We start from the raw sequence: 20,583 nt of genomic DNA, 5'->3' as shown, positions 1-20,583 counted from the left end.
CCCATCACTTGCAATCTCGAATACAATCGCAGTTTTGAAAACCTAAATATCGGCCTTTCTTTCTCCTACCCGGAAGCTCTACAATCCTTTTTCGAAACAGTTTTTAATAAAAAAAACATAATTTTAAATTTCCCACTACTCCCGAAAAGTAGGAGCCCACTAAGAAAAGTACTCCCAGCTAAACGTGTTATAGATCCTGAGGCAGAGCCTAGACTGACTCGACAGAGTAGGGGTATGATATGGTATTGGTGTAGTAAACAGTACACTTATAGCAGTGTCGTTTCTGACATTTAATTTTGGGTTATCTATAGGTACATACTCATATAACTCTTAATAATAACTGTTTTTTACTTTGTGATTATGGTTTTTGAACATAAATTTAGATACAATGTATTGAGACTCAATTAACCTAAAGATATAAGATTTCGGGTACAATTTGTAACATGCCACTCAGGGTATATAATACGCCATATTGTATTGAGGCTCAGTTAACCTGAAGAAGGAAGATATAAAATATCGGATACCACACAATTTATATAACTTATTGTCTAACAACTCAACATTTTAAGACAGAAAAGGAGAGTATAATAATATAGCTGGTCATATTTATGTGAAATCTCACTTTTTGGATTCTTGGATGGGTTTAGTGAAAGAAATATATTATCTATCGGCTCTTTACTGAAATGAAGGCAAAATGCCCCACTGATGCAGAAACCCTTTTCCGGTGGTGACTTCGAGCACCAAAAGCGCGAGCACAGCCAACATTGCTGCTCTTCCGTTCCATGTTTCTGCACTTTTGGTCCATCCCCATTCCCACATCGTCACTGGCGCTGGTAATTCCCTCCTCTGTGAATCATACGTCGCCAATAGTTCTTCTACACTCCCCAGCGGAACTAACGACTGGTCAAGGGAAAATGAATAAACCACCCCCACAAAATCAATTCGGTCAGCCATACATATTATAATAAAAAAATTCAGTCAGCCTACCAATGTTTTGGTATTTTCAAATGCATATATTTTTATTTTGCCTCTACCTGTACATTTAAAACATTCTGTTCGGATTCAAAGAATTCCACATTTTAATTTAATCAAACATTCCCATGCTAATGGAAAATGAAATACAAAACACACAAAAAATTTCCATCGAGTGAGAAATTCATGATTTCACTTACAAAAACGTTGTTGTTTCATTTGAAGAAAATTAGACTAAATTAATATGTAAACGTGATGGAAAAATAAAAATCAACCCCATATTAAGCCTACCGATTCTCCCAATAAGAAGTTTCTGGCACACAAAACAAACGAAGTTCGAGTACAGAGCGGATGAAGAGTGTTACCTGTCGAGCTTCAAGGTTTGAGACTGCCATAGCTCCAACATATGGAAGACTTTCCACAACAGCATCTGCCAAGTCAGATATAAACATGGGTTCTGTTCCCAGTGCAGGCACTCGGCCCCAATTTTTGATACCGGACTTCAATGCCAACTCCTTATACTCAACATCAATCTCTTCCAGAGTTTCAATGTGCTCGCTCACAAAGCTGTAAGATTAGGAGAAAACCTTCCCATTAAAAAAATAGAAAAAAAGAAAAAAGAAACGAAAAGAAGCGCCAGAATTTGTGCCAGAGGTACTGCTTTACCTTATGGGTACAGCCAGAAGATTTTCAACACCTTTTTTACCAAGTTCAGTAATGGCTTCTTCAGTGTATGGTTTCAGCCATTCCACTGGTCCAACTCTGCTCTGTTGTAGTGTTGCGCAACAAATAATGAAACAACAGACTGAGTGAAATTTGACAAAGAGCTATCAAATTATACTTTCAAAAGGATCCTGGTAAACCAGACATGAGAAATATAATAAAAATCACTGACGGCCAATAGTAATGAGAAATTGTACAATCTGTTTTCAAAGATCGCTTACCAAGATATTTGTATTATTTTAAGATGTCATTTCTAGTAATGTAACAAATATAAATGTAAAAGACCTGATAAGCGAGAGTGTAAGCATTAGTTATATTTCTCCTGTCTAATTCCTCCATGATCAGATCAACACATTCTTCCATCTCTGCCTTGTACGGATCACCAGCTTCTTCAACGTATGCAAGTGGCACGCCATGTGCACTGAAAAATATTACAACCTGTAACATATATTTTGGTTTGAAGCACGTCTTAGAATAGTTGGATGGTAGAAAAAAGAAAGCTACAAGGATATGAAACTCTTTCTTTCCACTAGAGAATAATTTACAGCATAGAGTAGACGGAGGATACACAGATCTCACGGAAACATGAGAGATAGATGGCGCAAGATAAATTCAACAAATTCGTTTGCTACGTACGGACTGAGAAGATAACAAACTGAAATAAAATAAATAAGTAACTTGGGCTGATTAGATAAGGAAAAGATTGTCTACCTGACTAGGGGAACCAAATTTCCCCAACTCGCTTTGGATTAAATTTGCCATAGCCTTTATATATCCCTCTCGCTGGTACCACGAAGGTATAACAGTATGCTGCATGTTCACAAGATACTCGTCCTCTCTATGTATATAGCCAGACAAGCAAATAAAGGTAAATAATCAAGTAAGATATGGTCTTGGCATACTAAAACAATGTAAGATGTACAAGTTTCACCGGAATAATCTCTCCAAGAGTCTTAAGCTTGAACCACTTGTCGATATCGAAAATTGAGGATAAAGTGGTAGAACAACAAGTTTTGTGATTCCATCTCTTTTTATCTGCCACAAGAATATATGAAAATAAAATGAATAAGAATCACAGGGCACAAATTCCAGTTGTTAACACATAGAACACCGAGTTTAAAGCGAAGGTTTACATACTGTTAAAAACTAGACAATTAAACCCAGTATAGTTAGAGCATTCATAATAAAATAGGAAAGAGTAGTAAGGGCTCTGATTATTTGGTTCTTCTTGTGTTTATATGTTGAAATATCGTCTTCAAATTCAATATAGATTTTTTTACAAAAACATTGTTCGGTATCATGTGACGTCTACAGATGATGTTTGATAAAAAAAACAAAAAAACAATATGTTGTGCTTTCCTTTAATTGTAAACAGCACAGAAAACAGTTTGTGTTTGAGAGGATATAGCCTAAATCAAGATACCTAGTACCATATTGAAGATACCTGCTCAATGGCTTCCTCCGTGAATGGATGCCAATACCGCATACCAACATATACCTTTGCTGGGACATTTTTTTCGCAAAGGCACTTTCTTATTTCTTCAGCCTAGTGAAGGTATGGGAGGAATTAATAGCAGAAGGAGCAAGCTAAATAAATAATAAAAGCCACCAACATGGATAGAAGAAACTATATATGTGCAGAGTAATATACATGCGTAAGTCTTAACCCGATCCCCTTTCCATAAATTTGAAGAATCTCAATTACTTTTTTTTTAATCTAATGTTAAATTATATTCAAAAGAAAAAAATAACTGTTTCTTACAACTTTGATCTAAAAAATCAAACTGAAACCATAATGCAATCATGAAAATTTTCAAAATTGTCTGGCTGCCAACCAGAGTTGCAACCCATCATCATATCGCATGTCCCCTGAATCTCAATTACTTAACTACTCCGAGATTTACAAATGTGTCCCACACAAGTGCAAGAGATTTACAAATGGAAAGGAAATGTGAGCATTTTGTAAGACTAAAAACAATTTTAGTTGGAAGCCAGCATCGGTTGATTGCTGATAATAAAGCTAATTCATTGAGAAATATAGGCCTAGAAAAGTCAAGCTAGTTGTAAACCGTTTTGATTCAGTACTTGCAGGACCTCATTCAAAGATATAACTTCCACAAACAGAGAAAATAACATAAGAAAAGCTGAGTACCTAAAATCATATTGTGAAATGAGAAGACCAAGGAGTACCTGTGCATCAGTTATGAGGCGCAGGGGAGAACCACCACCAATAGATGCGTATCCTTCCTTGCTTTTGGGAGCCCTTGCTACAGATATAAATTGCGCCAATGGCTTCTGAAGAAATTGGAACATTGGCGGCAACCGTATAATGTCCTAGTGATTGAACAGAGATTAGGTATTGGCATTAGTAGTACGAAACAGGAAAAGATAAAGTAAGCCGCTCAAACAATCTCCCCTTTTACACTTTCATAATTTAAGGTTCTGTAGACATTTGTAGAAACGTTAGTCTCATTCGTGTGTACTGTAAACGACATCCTTATTTATTTATCACAGTTAGCCATGTTTAAAATATCTGCAATTTAAAGGTCAGCATATATACCGGGTCAGCAAAGAGGTTAAACAAAAAAGGTTGCACATCATCTAAAGTCTCGGGCCCTCCAAGGTTCAATAACAAGACTCCTATTTTCTCATCACTGATTACTGCTGAAGATGAAATGTTTAAGGGATTGGAGGTCACCAACGCTTTTAAAGGCAATGAATGTTTTCCAAGCAGTCGGTTCGAAAGGACTGGCTGTTTTTCACCCCATCCCCGATAATGATGATACCCGTCGGATAGATTGGAAGAAGCAAATGCCTCAAAGGGTAATCTTGAGTATTGAACAGAGCTCATTTGTGGTAAGAGTCTGTATCAAATAGAGGCATGTGAAACAAACCAAACAATCAGTAAAAAACCACCTTAACGAATATACAAGCTAATCTTTATATATTCAAACAAACACATGTCTCAATAAAATATTCATCACAATCCTGAATTCGATTTCTTCTCTTTTATGAACATATTTTTCTGATTTGGTTGAATTACGAAAGTAGTAACATTGTTTATCAATCAATAAAAATAAATGCTGTTTTTGACAAAAAGATTAAAAAATAAATAATAATCTAACTCCACTTCCCCATCTGCGAAAGCTAATTGTCTGTTAAACCATTCAGGTGATAGATAAGAAACTTACGGAGGAGGACGAAATGTAGAATAAGAATAGGAAGAAGAGCAAGAAGAAGCAGATGCGCTCATGGCTGGGCAAGTCATTGCAAATGAAATTATATCTCCAATTTTTAGGTTTTTTTTGGTGGAAGATGAATGAATTTAATCACTCAGTTGTGATAAAATGATGGGTTTTTGCATAACGGTAGTGTGAGGAGGATTGGTAAATGGCTTGAGGATGGAGAACCACACGTGTCCATATAAGGCCGATAAGAACTACCTTCTTTCATTTTTTTTTTGCCTTAAAAAAAAAGAAAATTGTTCTATAGATAGTTTTTAAGTTTTAAATTAGAGGAATAGGTAATTTTGAAAACCAAAAATGATAAAATTATTTTTACTGTTTGTCTTTCTGCTAGGTCCTTAAAGCAATTTTTTATTTTCAAAATTGCCATTATTTAAGTAAATAACTAACAAATTCTGGTAAAATCCAATTTGGTAAACCGATTACACAAAATCATAAACCGAAGTTCAATATCATAAACCAAAGTAAAATCAAATATATAATTTAGAGAATCGACACTCCAACATTTAAATTAAAAAAAAATTGTTGGGATCCACATCTGGACGTAGTCCATCTAGCATCTCCGGCAATTCATCTCCGATTAGCCCTCCGAGTGACCGTTGTAATGGCGCAGAGAGTTAAAAAATCGTTTAGGCGCAACACCGTGCCTCCGGTGTCCAGGCGAGTGCTCTGGAGTAACTCAAAGACAGCTCCGACGGAGCAGTCGCCCATACCGCCCATGCCACCGCGACGAAGTGACCGGGTTGAACATCCCATCCACGCGAGTCGTCTCAATCCACGCCGGCGGTGTAGCTCCAAAGTACAGTTCACTCCTCTTCTTCTAGAATAGCCTGCTCAGAATTCTAAAAGTAAGTTACTTTTATGAATTTCGACCTTGTATGAACTGTACTGGCGGTTTGTTAACTCAAATTAACTCAAATTAAGATTGAAACGGGCCGCCTGATTGGCCTGATTTATGTATTAGCGGTTATGAACTCTAGTAGTTATGTTTATATATTGAATTCAAACGGTTGGATTACTCTTATATCATCTAGAAACAGTTACAGAAGTTTATATATGAGAGCATACGGATAGGGTAGTTTTTCCAGATCTGTGTTCTCTCCTTCGAACTCCTTCGAACTCCTTTCCCTCAAAATTGCCACCCTGGTTTGCATTTAAATGTTTCTCCAGAATATTATATCTTTCCTGCATTTCGGATTTATTGTTTTGGTTCAAATACAGGAATGGAAGACGGAGAAGCTTCAAATACAGGCATGGAAGATGGAGAAGCTTCAAATAACCTTTCGGAAAAACTACCAAAAAGGGTCCTCGGCAATGGTTGCTACCCCGTTGGTGCTCGGTTGAACATATATTCAAAGGCCAATGTCATTGGCCTCCTTGTTGAGGCATTAAAGGGTACTGAAGATCTTGAGAAGCTACTTCATTCCCAGTTTAGGAAATTATTCCATCTACCTGTTGCAAGATGTTGCAACAGCGCCAAACTAGTCCATGCCCTTCTATCACGACAACTTGTGACCACAAAGACACACGAGATTTGGTTCCTCTTTGGTGGACAGCCTCTGAGATATTTGATACGGGAGTTGAAGGAAATCACTAGATTGAATTGCAATCTCGAACCTGATAGCTCAGAAGAAGAAGAAGATGTCGGAAAGACAGGAATCTGGAAAGACCTGTTTGGAAGAGCGACCACTATGAACGTGTTTGATGTGCTTGAAATGCTAAAGGACCTGGATCTACCCCGATGGAAACGGCTACCATTGGCCCTAATCGTTCTTGTGACGGTGTTCTCTTTTGCAATAGCAAAAATCTGGCCCTGACCGAAAAATACGTAGAGATGTTGACTGACTTGGATAGGTTCATGCTGTATCCATGGGGGAGGGTATCCTTTAACAAAACAGTATCTCGTTTTCAAGCTCCGAAGGCAATCACGGATGCCGAGAAAAGGGAGAATCCTTTAACACGATTGCGTCGTCAACTTAAACAGAAAACCAGTGCATGCTACGGGTTCCCTCTATCACTACAACTCATGGCCCTCCAATCTATACCAATGTTGGTTTCCAAAATTCCTCAACCTGATAACTTAAAGACTTTCATTGAAGATCCCGAAGGTTGTCAAAACGTTATCACACTATTGCATCTTGAGGATATACTTGCCGTGGAATCCGACCCTCTGGTAAATTATTTGTAGTATTATATTTAGTACTATTTGTAGTCTTATTTTGTAGTACTTGTCTTATAAGATAAGTACTCTGTGATTGTGTTAGTAATTTTGCAATTGTTTTTTAATCTTAGTTGTCTGTGAAACAGATGGTAGTGGATGATGGTGACAATGACCAACAGAATGAATTGCGTTGGGGAGATGAGGTAGAGGATGCTGAAGTTGCATTCATACAGGAACTCATGGCCGAGGGGTACAAATTCACACCTTCGGATTTTGCTGTGGCACCGGCACCTATCGTGGATCTTAGTGATGCAGAGGACGAGGTTACCAATGAACAGGAACCAGAGCCATCTACCCGACCGATGAAGAAACTGAAAACTCATCAAACTGAAAAACGTAAGATGCAGAGGAAAAGAGGCAGGGGAAAAGAGGCAGGGGCAAGAACTCTTCTAATCTAACGGAAAATGAAAGCCCTGAAAGTGGACAGATTGCAGATCTTAAAAGATGGATAGTAAGTCAGAATGAATTGCTCCTGGGTAAGATTAAGAGCATCTCCAATGGTTTCTTCATTTTTTTCTTCATTTTTGAAGGAAAAAAAAAAAAGAAACCATTGTATCAACTTTTCTTCATTTTTTTCTTCAAAAAGAATATTCTAGGTATATTCTATCTCTCTATGTTATTACTAATTGCTAACAAGATCCTTCAATTTTTTGTTTTATAAGTTTTCACCTACTTATTTTATTTATTGTAAAATTTCAACAAAAATTTAATAATTTTAATGGATGTAGAAATAGTTTCTCAGATTATTAAGTTGTTAGTTTATGTTATGTTAAGTTTTCTTATTTATAATTTAGCATTAGATATGTATTTTTAATTTTGTAGTTGGCTATGTTCTTGTATTTCTTAAATTAATATATGTTATTGTATTTTTTATTGTGCTTATTGCATTTTTAGTTTATAATTTGATTAGATAAATCCATAGTTTTAAAAAAAATTGGGTAAAAAAAACATATAAGTTTTATTTGGGTATAAAACAAAACATATAAAAAGTTAAAGTTACATTTTGTAAGAAAAAAGTTCACATTCAAAAAATGAAGAAATGAACAGTGTTCCTTCAAATATGAAGGAACACTGTTCATTTCTTCATTTTGAAGGTGAAGCACCATTGGAGAAGACTTCTTCATCTTCAAAATGAAGGAAAAAGTAAAATTTGAAGGACCATTGGAGATGGTCTAAGACAGAGTTGGATAAGATGACGATGAAGATGACGAAGAAGAAGATGACGATGTACACCAGTCAAAAGAAGATGGGGAACAGGATGACGAAGGACAGAATCCAAAAAAGGTGGTGAAAATCCGGATGAAGATGAAGATGAAGACGAAGACAAAGATGGTCATGATGGTGAAGAAGGAGGTGATGATGGTGCACAGTCTAGCGTACGCCATGATGATGGTGTACACCATAAAGAAAGAGATGATGAAGAAGGGACCTCTACTTACTACGGCAGGAACCATTATTCTCCCAGGGACCATGCGTACTTGAAGACTCCAGAAGCTCCAACGAAGACCCCTGAACCTGAACAAGCCAATTCAGGAACAAGTCGTCCACCTCCTTACTCCGTCAATCCGAATGAAGATCCACCTTCTGGCCCCAACGAGGTGAGCTAATTGTTTAGTCAGCAGCTGACTCTATTAAGTTTCATAACGGGTGTGTACTATGCAATATTTTTTCTGACTTATTCAGGTGGATGGTGGTCGAACAAATTTGGGGTCAGGCATCTTAGTAGTCTACAAACTTCAGACTGCTCACCCATTGAGTTACGCATATAAGAAAAATGAAGCGCAGACAGATGCACAAGATGCACAGGTCAGACATTAAACTTGTTCATATGATATGCATGTGTGTACAGTACTCTTTAGGTATACGCTAGGTATACGATTGATATGTTATACGCTTTATTGTTACGGTGGTTTGTAGGTTGTGGCTAATGAGGAGGACTCAAATGCGGCGAAAGATTACCATACTGCGCCTGAGGATGCAAGTGATGCTTCGCAGAAGACCACTTGTACTCCAAAACCCCCACAAGAAGTTGAGGGATCGTCTGGTGTAAAGAGAAAAAGTAGAGGAACAGGAAGAGGAGGAAGAGGTAGAGGAACAGGAAGAGGAGGAAGAGGTAGAGGAAAACGCGCACACGTACGGTCGGACAAGATTCGAGATATTTACACCGAAGATTCAAAGGTGAAAGATCTATTTGTATCCAGATGGAAAGCTGCATACAAACCACTCGAAACAGTGGAACAAGACCAGTTCAAGGCATTCCAGGAGTTATTATCGCGTGAAAGGAACATGTAAGTTATATCGTATGCAAAGCAATTTATCCTTAAACTTTCATTGTTATCAATTACCAATTGCTCTCATTACAGCGACTTTTGCATTGTCACTGGTCATACTGTGAACAATCAATTCTTCCTACAAACTGCAAAGCCTACTGAGTGGGTTAACACGATGGTAAGTATATAGTTAGTACGTACTGAATCTTTAATTATCTGTATTATCTGTTATTTATTTTTTGTTATTCGTCAGCACATGCAAGTCATAATGGCCATGCTTTGGAGACGTAGAGGTGAAATATACTTGAAAGACAGGGTAGCATTTGTAGACACCTTGTTCATATCCATCATCGGCAACTACTACAACAGTTTCATATCTGGAGACAAAAATCAGTATGACTGGGGGAAAACCATTCAGAGCATTGTATTGGGAAAACCTGCAAAGTGGGCTAATCAGCGTCAAAGACAAATGTTTCTACGGTTTGTGGACGTTGTCTACGTCCTGATGAACTGGGGGTTTGAGCATTGGGTGGGCCTTGTAATTGACTTTAAAATGGGCAACATAAAGATTTTGGACTCATTCATCAGTCATAATGATGAAGCGGTTGTGGAACAGTATATGGCGCATGTGTGTCAACGTATGCCATTTATATTGAAGCGTTATTTGGATAGAAAATTAACGGAAGGCCTACGCACCACCCCTTACACATGGAGTCGTTCGAAGGGCATATATCAGAACGCGAGATCCAGTAACTGTGGTCCATGTGCGGCCAAATTCTTAGAGATGCATGCTGCAGGGCTTCGAGTGGAAGATATGGGTTTGATAACGGACGATGACGTTGACAGGTTAAGGGAGAAATACGCCATGGAGTCATACGAAGAGTTTGTTGGGAATCTGGCTGTTGCCAACGCTTAGGACGAATGGTGAACTTTAATGTTGAACTTGACAGTTTATGAAAGGTGTATTTGTTGGATTATGTGTTTGATAATGTTTAGGATGTGGGTACATTTGATAACTTATATGCTTATACTTTAGTTTACTTTAGTATTTATTAATTGGTGTGTCAATACTTTGTTCCCAGAATAATTTGGTATCCGTACACCAATATGCATTTAGGTGTACATCAAATGCATCAAATGGGTGTACATCAAGAAAAATTTGTTTATATTTACTTTACTTTAGTATTTATTAATTGGTGTGTGAATACTTTGTTCCCGGATTAATTTGGTATCTGTACACCAATATGCATTTAGGTGTACATCAAATGGGTGTACAACAAGAAAATTTTGGTTTAGCCACCAAATTTACAAACTCATTTACAATCTTAACGGTAACCGCATTTAATGTATACGCTCAGTTAGTGTGAATTATTAATAATTATATATATGCAACATCAACAACCGTTATCCTCACAAATCCTAAACCGCACTTATTCCATCTCCATAAACAACCGTTTTCTTCACAAATCAACCTCACAAATGAACTATGGCACCAAAGAGAGGGCGATGTGATGCAGATATATGTGATTGTCAATCCCCTCTGATGGCGCTACCCGACGAACTATTGGAGAAGGTTCTCGCTTACAGTTGCAACTCCGTCCAACAAATTTTCACACTAAAGCAAGTTTGCAAACGGTTCCAGACCTGCACTTTAACCAATAATTTTCTAGCATCGGTTGATCCCGTGGAATTGGAGATGCCTATTCCCGAAGACTTCGATATGCCTTTTATCGCAAATTTCCCAACTTGTTGAAGAGGATGTATGACGCACGCAATCCGAGTTTGCTGTTCATGAAGGGAATGCAAGACTACTTCTGCCGTGGAGACAATTGTGGCCTAAAACTCATAGAGGAATCTGCAGATATGGGGTACAAAACAGGTGTTGTTGCCAATGCTCAGTTTGGGAAACTTTGGTCTTGTCGCTGTGGTGTTGCCAATGCTCAACTTGATTGGCATGACGAATTGTTAAAGGGGCCAAGCATGTGCACATCGTGTTTCTGGGCATAAGAAACGCAAAAGTTCTTCGTATTTGTTTGGTATGCAGTGAGGTCAAGGCCGTCATTGGAAAAATGGTGACTAATTGGTGAAACTCAACCAGTTTCGGTGTGTACACCTCGGCGTTGTGTACACCAATATAATTAACATCTTTTGCTGTTATTTCAGAATTCATCGAATTGATTAGCATCGGCGAATATGTTTCTTTTGGTTATGTAATCGATTTGATTCGATATTTCGTACTTTATGATTTAATCTTTTGTTTAGGATCTGTACACGTACTTATTTACGCATTCTATGTATGTATGTATACTTTGTTTTTGTTTCTATGTATGTATACTTTAATTTTGTTGACTTTAATTAATTTCGGTGGGTGGTTGTGGTAGTTTTTCGAGAAGCATTATCTCTTATATCTTTAAAGTCTCAGTTTACCTCTCTCTGTACGCCTAATAACTAGAAAATAAAGAACACCTCAATCTGGACTCAATATGTACACCTAAATTTGTACACCTGAATGTTAAAGACATTTATCACATATTGTATATTTTGAGAATACAAACGACATTATCTCTTTTGTGGGAATTTTCGGAGAAGATTTGGTATACAAACGACATTATCTATTTAAAGTCTCACTTTACCTATTTCTGTACGCATATTTAAAAACTAATTATGATTTCGTCAATGTGGACTCAATCTGTACTCCATATCTCGGTTAACGTGATGTTGAGAAAACTGAAACTGTAATGATGACAAGAAAATATAGTTTCCAAAATATAAAAAGATCTGTGTTGTTATTGAAATTTCGATTTAATCATAAATCATAAAAGTATTGTGGCATAAATCAGAAAAGTATTGTGGTATATCATAAATTAAATTAAATCATAAATCATAAAAATTTAATGGTGATTTTTTCTTGGATTTGGTTATTCTATGTATTTATTGTGGTAATTTAATTTTGCCGGCAAAAGAAAAGACACATTTTCGTCTCTTTTCAACGTCTCTCTTCAAAGACAGCTATTCGGCTCTATTAAAACCGCACTACCTCTTTAAATTCAATCCCTTCACCGTAACATCCTACTTAGAACCATCATAACTTCCTCTTTCATTCCATTTTCAATCCATTCTCTTCTTCCTCAATCCCTTTTCTTATCTATTCTCTTTCTCTTTTCATCGAAATAAACGATGGTACCAAGGAGAAACAGAGGTGGTGATGGTGATTTTTCCCATCTTCTCTCACTCCTTGATGAATTGCTGGAAACAATTCTGGCCGCTACAAACCCATCTTCAAGGGAAATAGCCCGCCTTCGTGCTGTATGTTCTCGTTTCAACCGTATCGGCACAAGAAGGGGTTTCTATCAAGCGATTGATCCCGCCCAAATCCTCCATGAACAAGCGGCGGTTCCACATTACCCAACGATGATGAGGAGATTCTATGACGCGGGTAATCCAGGGGTTATTTTCCAGAGGGGGATGCAAGCTTACTTTTTGTTCCACGATGGTGAAGGCGTGGAATTGATAAGGGATGCTGCAGAGAGAGGCTACGACCAAGCCATTTTTGTGTACGGGATGTGGCTCAGAGCAGTGCCGGAAGACTTCGTACGTGCAGAGGAGTATTTGGGCAGGCTCATGGTGCAAAATCGGAGGAGGATGAGCCGGTTGTTGCTGGCCCACGTTCCACACGGATGGAATTTTGACTTGCCAATCGATTTCACTGAGAAAGTGGCTGGCTTTCATCCGAGATTCCTGGCGTTGTACACGTGTCAGTGCGGGGTTATCAATTACTGGTACCAGTGGTTTGAAGAAGAATTTAAGGAGCCAAAGTGCATAACCTGTTTCTGGGCCCAAGAGACCCAAAGGTTCTTCCGCTTCATTAGGAACGTCGTTCCAAGCTGGCCGTTGATGCTCGATTGGTGAAAGCCGTAACCTTATGTGTCTTAGTATTTTGTTGCATTTCGTGTCTCTTTAATTATTGATGTTGTCTTAGTATTCCGAACTACAACTGATGTTTTTCATTTGCATGTCTACTTTCGTTTTTAGTTGCAACTCTTACTTTTTGTATAAACATTATCTTTCTTAGTAGTTGATTTTATGATACTTATGTTCGTAAATGTAGTAATTAATCATAAAGGTGTTTGAAATTTTTTTAAAAATGGAGAATTTAGCCTTTCCAAAATCAAAATGAAAGTGGTTGGATATCAATTTCATCTCATTGACATTAATTAATGATGTACACCTATTCACGTATACCTATGTACGTACACCTACTTACGTATACGTGATCATAAACAGATTTCAAACATAAAGCTGTTTGAAAATAAAATAACATTACACATTTTTAATTTAAAACTTTGAAATGAGAGTGGATTGTTAATAAATAAGTTGTTGGATATTTTATGATGTACTTGGACATACGCTTGTTTGAAATGAGAGTGCTTAGATAATTTATCCTTCCAAAATTCGAAATGCAATTGGTTGGACACCTTTTCACATAAATTTTATCTCGTTGACTTTAATTATTTATGTACACGTATTAACGTATACCTGTAGACGTACACCTACTTACGTATACGGGATCAGAAACAGATTTGAAACATAAAGCTGTTTGAAATTTAAATAAGATTACAAATTTTTAAAGAACGAAGAATACCTACACCTATTTTTAAAGAACGAAGAATACTTACGCATACGTACACCTATTTACGTCCACCTACATAGGTATACAGGATCGTATACCTTTTTAGACATAAGGCTGTTTGCGACTAAAATAAAATTATTAATTACTCTTACAAAATTTATAAACTTCATATTTAGTTTTGTAATAAAATTTAATTATTATTACATCTTCATATTTAGTTTTGCAATCACCACAACAATGAGAAAATATATTGAAATATTATATTTTTAAAAACAAGCGACAAGCGACCATACCACATCGATACTAAAGGATGTATGCTATGCGATGTGTCGAATGATAACACCGTTTTTTACCACTTTTATGGATCATAATTATATCTTATGCATGTGTTTTAACTCTGTTTTCAATGGTTTTTAAAGTGTTTTCAATGTTTTAGAGTTTCAAAAGACTTTACAGGAAACATGGGCAAAAGATATGCAATTTGGAACAAATGAGCAATTTTGGATAAATGCAGACTGTCAGAAGTATGATAAGCGATGAAGACCTTCTCACCGTCTGATCACCCCCAAAATTTGAGACACCGTAGAGGATCCAACCAGCTTTCTAATGCACTTGGTTTGGAGTCAATACAACGGTTAGATCTTCAGATACTCTCGATGCAAGAATGACAGAAAATGCAGTTCCGGAAGAGAGCCATGTGCCGGGACCGCAGCCAACACCTATTTTCCCGCGGGTAGAGCCACCACGACCGCGGAACTTGGTCGTTCACTTTCCAGACGACTTAATTAAAGCCCAGATCGATTCCTTTCGTTATTTTTGAAGCCCTAAGTGTCCAGAACCACCCCAGAAGCTATAAATACCCCCTTTAGGTCATTCCTAAAGAGGAGTAGACGACATAAGATAGAAAGAGAGAGAGTTCGTGTGAGAAGCCCTAGGAGCCACCGACTTTGAAGGAAGAGCCGTCGAGGAGAGCATCATCGCGCCTCCATCTGCGACTCTGTTCTTTGTTTTTCTTCCTTCTTTTCTTTAATTTCCTGCAGTTTCAATACTCTATGATGCTTTGTTACAATATGTTTGAGTAGTTACCCAGTTGGGTTTAAAGGGATTGTTCAAAGGGAATTTCATGTGTCTTTGCTTATGAATCGATAGATTTAGGATTTATAATCTTCTAGATGTTCTTCGTATGCCTTTAATCTTACTGCGTGATTCTCTGCTGGCCACTTAGAAGCCGTTCTGATATGATATGTTGCGAAAGCTTTCATTGATTGTCTGAACTAGGGTGAAACGAGCAATAATTCTATAGGAGTGGACATCTACCTGTAGTTGAGTTGTGAATGTTGATGAGTCTTGTTTTGCTATTGCATCTTCTCCCTTCCAGGATCAGAGTGGAAACCTACTGATCAGGGTTGCGAGAGATAGTTGTTTAGTGCTGCGAAAGTAGGCTATTCATACTTCCGTGCCTCGAGTTCTAGAACATACGTAGTTTATTACCTTTATCATATGTATAAAATTGACATAGCTTAGTACATGAACCCCTGCGAATACCCCTTGAGCCCCAACGTTTGTCTTTAATTGTTTACAGCCTTCCAGTTTCAATCGATTTTTACCTACTTCCAATTCGCTTTGTTTAATCGCTTTTTACTTGCTTTACTTGCTTTCGTTTCCTTTCAATTGCTTTTTCTTTGCTTTCTAGTTTAGATTTAGTGACAACCAAAAACCCAAAACCAAAACCAAAACCTTTTTAGTTCTAATCTGATTTAAGCGTTGCAGTGAATTCGTACTGAAACAACTAAGTCTCTGTGGATCGATACCTTAAGTACTACAACGCACATCTGTGCACTTGCAGACATTTAGGGGTTATAAATTTAAAACCTGAAGCTTAGTAAAACGAAACCAACAACCCCGCTTTTGCTCGCATCAAGTTTTTGGCGCCGTTGTCGGGGACTTTGATATGTTTCGTTGCGAATCCCAGCTTAAATCCACTATAACACTTGTTTACTTTTACTTTTCCTTTTGTATCTTTCAGGTTTCTCTGCAATGAGAGACCGGGAACATGTTCCTTGGACTCTTGGTGATCCACCATATCGTGTGGATGGTGATCCAAGCGATGATGACCTAACTGATGATGAGTTTGAAGAACCGATCTATGATGACAATGAGCTAATCGGATCGACAAAACATGAAGATGATGATGAACTGATTGGAATTTTTTATTCACTCGAGAAATTCTTGGGAGATCGAAGAGCTATTCAACCAGCCTTACCAAAGGATGGCAAAACCGAAATTAAGGTACCCTATATCCATTTAGTTCAACAAAATCAATTCTATGGTTATTCATTCGAAAACCCGATTGACCATATCGAGACGTTCGAAGAATTATCTGCAACCATTACAGCAAATGGGGATTACCACAAGTGTAGTCTTTTTCTCATTCTCTCATAGAGATAACGCCAGCAAATGGCTAAAATCTTTGCCACCTGCTTCACTAAAAACGTGGGGAGCGTGTAGAACTGCTTTCCTAAATCGTTTTTATACTAGAAATCGTTCAAATCTCTTAAGAAACAAGGTAAGAACTTATAAACAAAAAGAAGATGAAGATCTTTTAGATACTTGGGAAAGATTTAGGGAATACCAAAAAGATTGTCCACACCATGGATATACCGAGGAATACCTGCTGGGTATCTTCTATCGCGGTATAACTCCAGAGTTACGACACTCTTTCGATACAGCAAGTAATGGAGATTTCTCAACTAGATCTGTAGAAGATGCTCACGTTTTCATTAAAAAATTTTGCAAACAGCATCCGAAATCAAGTAACTTTTGGTAATTCTGCACTTCCTGAGAAGAAAGAAGAAATTTCGGAAGTTATGAAGTGTCTCCATCACATAATGAGTCATCTTGGATTGCAACAACCAAATAAGGTACACAATACGTGTAACTTTGACAGTTGGGACAACCCAATGGATTCTTATGATCAAGGGATGGTTAACACTGCAGAAGTCTATCAAATTCGAGATTTTCTATTTGTTTCTGATCACCGCGGGTCCATTCATCCGGACCGTGGCAAACCATGCTTTCACCGCGGTCGTGAAGATGCTGACCGCGGCCAAGACATGTTTCACCACGGTCGCGAGCCTTCTGACCGCGGGAAACTGTCTTCCGAGCTTGACTGGAAACCTTCTTCCAAACCTATCTTGGCTATTCAATCTAATCCTGTTCCGTATTCTAGTTTTCCCTCTTCTGAAGTTGAAAACCAAAACAAAAAGATTTTAGAGCTTGAAAAATCTAGGTCTCAAGAGATTAGTGATCTTAGATCTGATCTAAAAACGATGCAAGAGGATTTCGATGAAAAATTTTCCACCCTCCTTAGCCTGATAATCAAAGTGAAAATTCTGAAGAGGAACCAAGTGAAAATTCTTTCAAAAACTCAAGTGAAGTAGATCCCTCCGATCATGTGAAAGCTATCACACTTAGGAGTGGATTAGCTTACAAAGTGCCTGAATTTCCTAAAGATCCCGAAGATGAGGAAAAGGGTAAGGAAAATGAAAAAGAAAGAAAAAGAATCACGATTGAAGATGTTGACAGAGAAGTGGTAGGAGAGAAGGATGGAGAAGAAGTAAGAGAAGATCATCTCGGGAAATCCTTGGAGAAGACCCGATTCCACCTCCACCAACTCGAGTCTATAAACCTAAACCTCCATATCCTAGAGCCTTAAGAGCCCCTAAGAAAGAGAAAGAAAAATCTAAGCTAAAAGAGCTAATCGATCAATTAAATGTGAAATTACCTTTCGTAGAAGCTTGTGCTATGATTCCAGCTTTAAGAAAATACATGAAGGGTATTCTAACAAATTCTTTAACTCTTGAAGAAGGCGTTATGATGATAACCCATGAATGTAGTTCTAACCTGCAAAGCCGAATCCCTGAAAAGAAAAACGATCCTGGAAGCTTTGTGCTTTCATGCACCATCAATGATGTAGCTTTTGAACGTGCTCTATGTGATTTAGGATCTAGCATAAACATGATGTCTCTTTCTGTAGCAAAACGTTTAGGACACCACACTTTCCAGCCTACTAAAATCTCCTTAGTATTAGCTGATCGTTCTGTTAGACAACCTGTAGGTATCCTAATAGATGTTCCCGTAGAAATCAAAAAATGTTCCATACCCACCGATTTCGTAGTTCTAGAACTAGAAAGAGAACCTAAGGATCCACTTATTCTTGGACGACCATTCCTATCTACAGCCGGAGCCATAATTAATGTTCCTGAAGGATAAACAAACTTTGGATGGCAAAATTTGTTGGGTTGATGAGTTAGATGGAATTATTGAGGAAGTCTATGAAGATCTGCTTCTAGACGACCCTTTAAGTGTCACGCTTTCAACCGCAAAAGATGAACGCAATTTCCTTGAAGAAATTTTGAGTGAATGCGCGCGTATGCTTGATAAATCCAAAACTTATAGGAAACCTCTAAACTATCTAGATCTTAAGGACCAAACAAACATTCCTACACCTCCTAAAGACACTGCTGCAGCAATTAATGATCATTGGAGCGAGCTTAAAGCCCCTAAAGTCGAGCTTAAACCTCTTCCCGTCGGACTTAAGTACGCTTTCCTTGGACCAAATTCTACTTATCCTGTCAAAATAAACTCTGGTTTGACGGAAGAAGAAACCAAAATGCTGTTGACTGAGCTGAGAAAGCATAGAAAAGCCTAATGATATTCACTTGATGGCATACCCAGAATCTCTCCAGATCTTTGTATGCACAAGATAAATCTAGAGGATAACGTTAAAAACTCAATCAAAAGTCAAAGGAGACTGAACCCTAATCTCATGGATGTTGTCAAGAAGGAGATTATGAAGCTTTTAAAAGCTGGAATAATCTTTCCTATCTCAGATAGCACTTGGGTTAGCCCAGTTCATGTTGTTCCTAAGAAAGGAGGAGCCACTGTCATTAAAAATGATAAAGATGAAATGATCGCTACAAGAACAGTAACTGGACATCGTATGTGCATCGATTACTGGAAACTGAATGCAGCAACTAGGAAATATCATTTTCCACTCAAATGCTAGAAAGGTTAGGTAATCACCCCTACTATTGCTTCCTTGATGGATACTCCGGATTTTTTCCAAATTCCTATTCGCCCAGAGGATCAAGAAAAAACGACATTTACCTGTCCATATGGCACGTTCGCTTACCGACGTATGCCTTTTGGATTGTGTAATGCACCTGCTACCTTCCAGCGGTGCATGATGTCGATCTTCACAGATTTTATTGAGGATTTCATGGAAGTATTCATGGACGATTTCTCTGTCTATGGATCTTCTTTTGAAAAATTCTTAGGCAACCTTGGTAAATTCTGCAAAGATGTGAAGATAAGCACTTAGTATTAAATTGAGAAAAATGTCACTTCATGGTACGAGACGGAATCGTGCTTGGGCACAGAATTTCGGGAAAAGGTATTGAAGTTAACAAAGCTAAAATCGAAGTCATGACCAGCCTACAACCTCCCACAAACGTAAAAGGCATTCGTAGTTTCCTAGGACACGCAGGATTCTATAGGCGATTCATAAAAGATTTTTCTCAAATAGCTAGACCTCTTACGCGTTTGCTTTGCAAGGAAACGAACTTCGAGTTCGATGATGAGTGCTTAGCCGCGTTTCATAAGATCAAAGAAGCCCTTGTCTCCGCACCAGTCGTGCAAGCACCTGATTGGGAACTGCCATTCGAAATCATGTGCGATGCAAGTGAGTATGCAGCGGAGCAGTGCTTGGCAAACGAAAAGATAAGAAACTGCACATAATCTATAATCTACTACGCAAGTAGAACTCTAGACGAAGGTCAATGCAATTATGCAACAACAGAGAAAGAACTCTTAGCTGTCGTATTTGCATTTGAGAAATGCCGTTCTTATCTCGTAGGATCTAAGGTTATAGTTCATACTGATCATGCTGCAATCAAGTATTTAATGTCTAGGAAAGACGCTAAACCTCGGTTGATAAGATGGATCCTCCTACTGCAAGAATTCGATATCAAAATTCGAGATCGTAAAGAAGCAGATAATGGAGTTGCAGACCATCTTTCTCGAATTCGAGTTGAAAAAAGATTACCCTTAAATGATAGTTTGCCAGAAGAAAACATCTATGCAATAGATACTACCCCCACCAATGCCAATACCGCACCACCACGTCAACTCATGCGACGAGCAGATGCTTTCAATACCCCATGGTTTAGACATATAGCAAATTACTTAGCAGCTGATGTAGAGCCCCTGCAATTTTTCGGGTATACGAAGAAAAAGTTCCTGAAAGACATAAGACATTATTTTTGGGATGAACCCTATCTCTATAAGAGATGAGCTGATGGATTATTCCGAAGATGCGTGGCTGAAGAAGAGATGGAAGGAATTTTATTCGGATGCCATAGCTCGTCTTACGCAGGAAACTTCGCAACCTTCAAAACCGCTTCAAAGATCTTACAAGCAGGTTTTTGGTGGCCTACTTTGTTCAAAGATACTCAAGCTTAT

At 37.9% G+C, this 20,583-nt stretch overlaps 1 protein-coding gene and 1 non-coding gene across 2 annotated transcripts; both read right to left on the bottom strand.

Moving 5' to 3' along the window:
- Positions 1-503: 503 nt before the first annotated feature.
- Positions 504-5,068, bottom strand: LOC18015899 (ferrochelatase-2, chloroplastic). Its single transcript, XM_006397979.2, has 10 exons — positions 4,887-5,068; positions 4,256-4,559; positions 3,886-4,029; positions 3,140-3,241; positions 2,627-2,730; positions 2,407-2,533; positions 1,981-2,133; positions 1,639-1,739; positions 1,338-1,539; positions 504-900 (listed from the first exon to the last, which is right to left on the bottom strand). The coding sequence occupies exons 1-10, from the start codon at positions 4,961-4,963 to the stop codon at positions 676-678; spliced, it is 1,539 nt and encodes a 512-aa protein (XP_006398042.1). The 5' UTR covers positions 4,964-5,068; the 3' UTR covers positions 504-675.
- An 11,543-nt stretch (positions 5,069-16,611) lies between these two features.
- Positions 16,612-16,719, bottom strand: LOC112086346. The gene has a single exon (XR_002899466.1). It is a non-coding gene; the product is annotated as a small nucleolar RNA R71 (small nucleolar RNA).
- Positions 16,720-20,583: the final 3,864 nt, after the last annotated feature.

The sequence above is a fragment of the Eutrema salsugineum genome, unplaced genomic scaffold (genome assembly GCF_000478725.1).
Source record: "Eutrema salsugineum unplaced genomic scaffold, Eutsalg1_0 scaffold_21, whole genome shotgun sequence".
Classification (NCBI taxonomy): Eukaryota; Viridiplantae; Streptophyta; class Magnoliopsida; order Brassicales; family Brassicaceae; genus Eutrema; species Eutrema salsugineum.
This window is presented reverse-complemented; position numbering and strand designations above follow the sequence as displayed.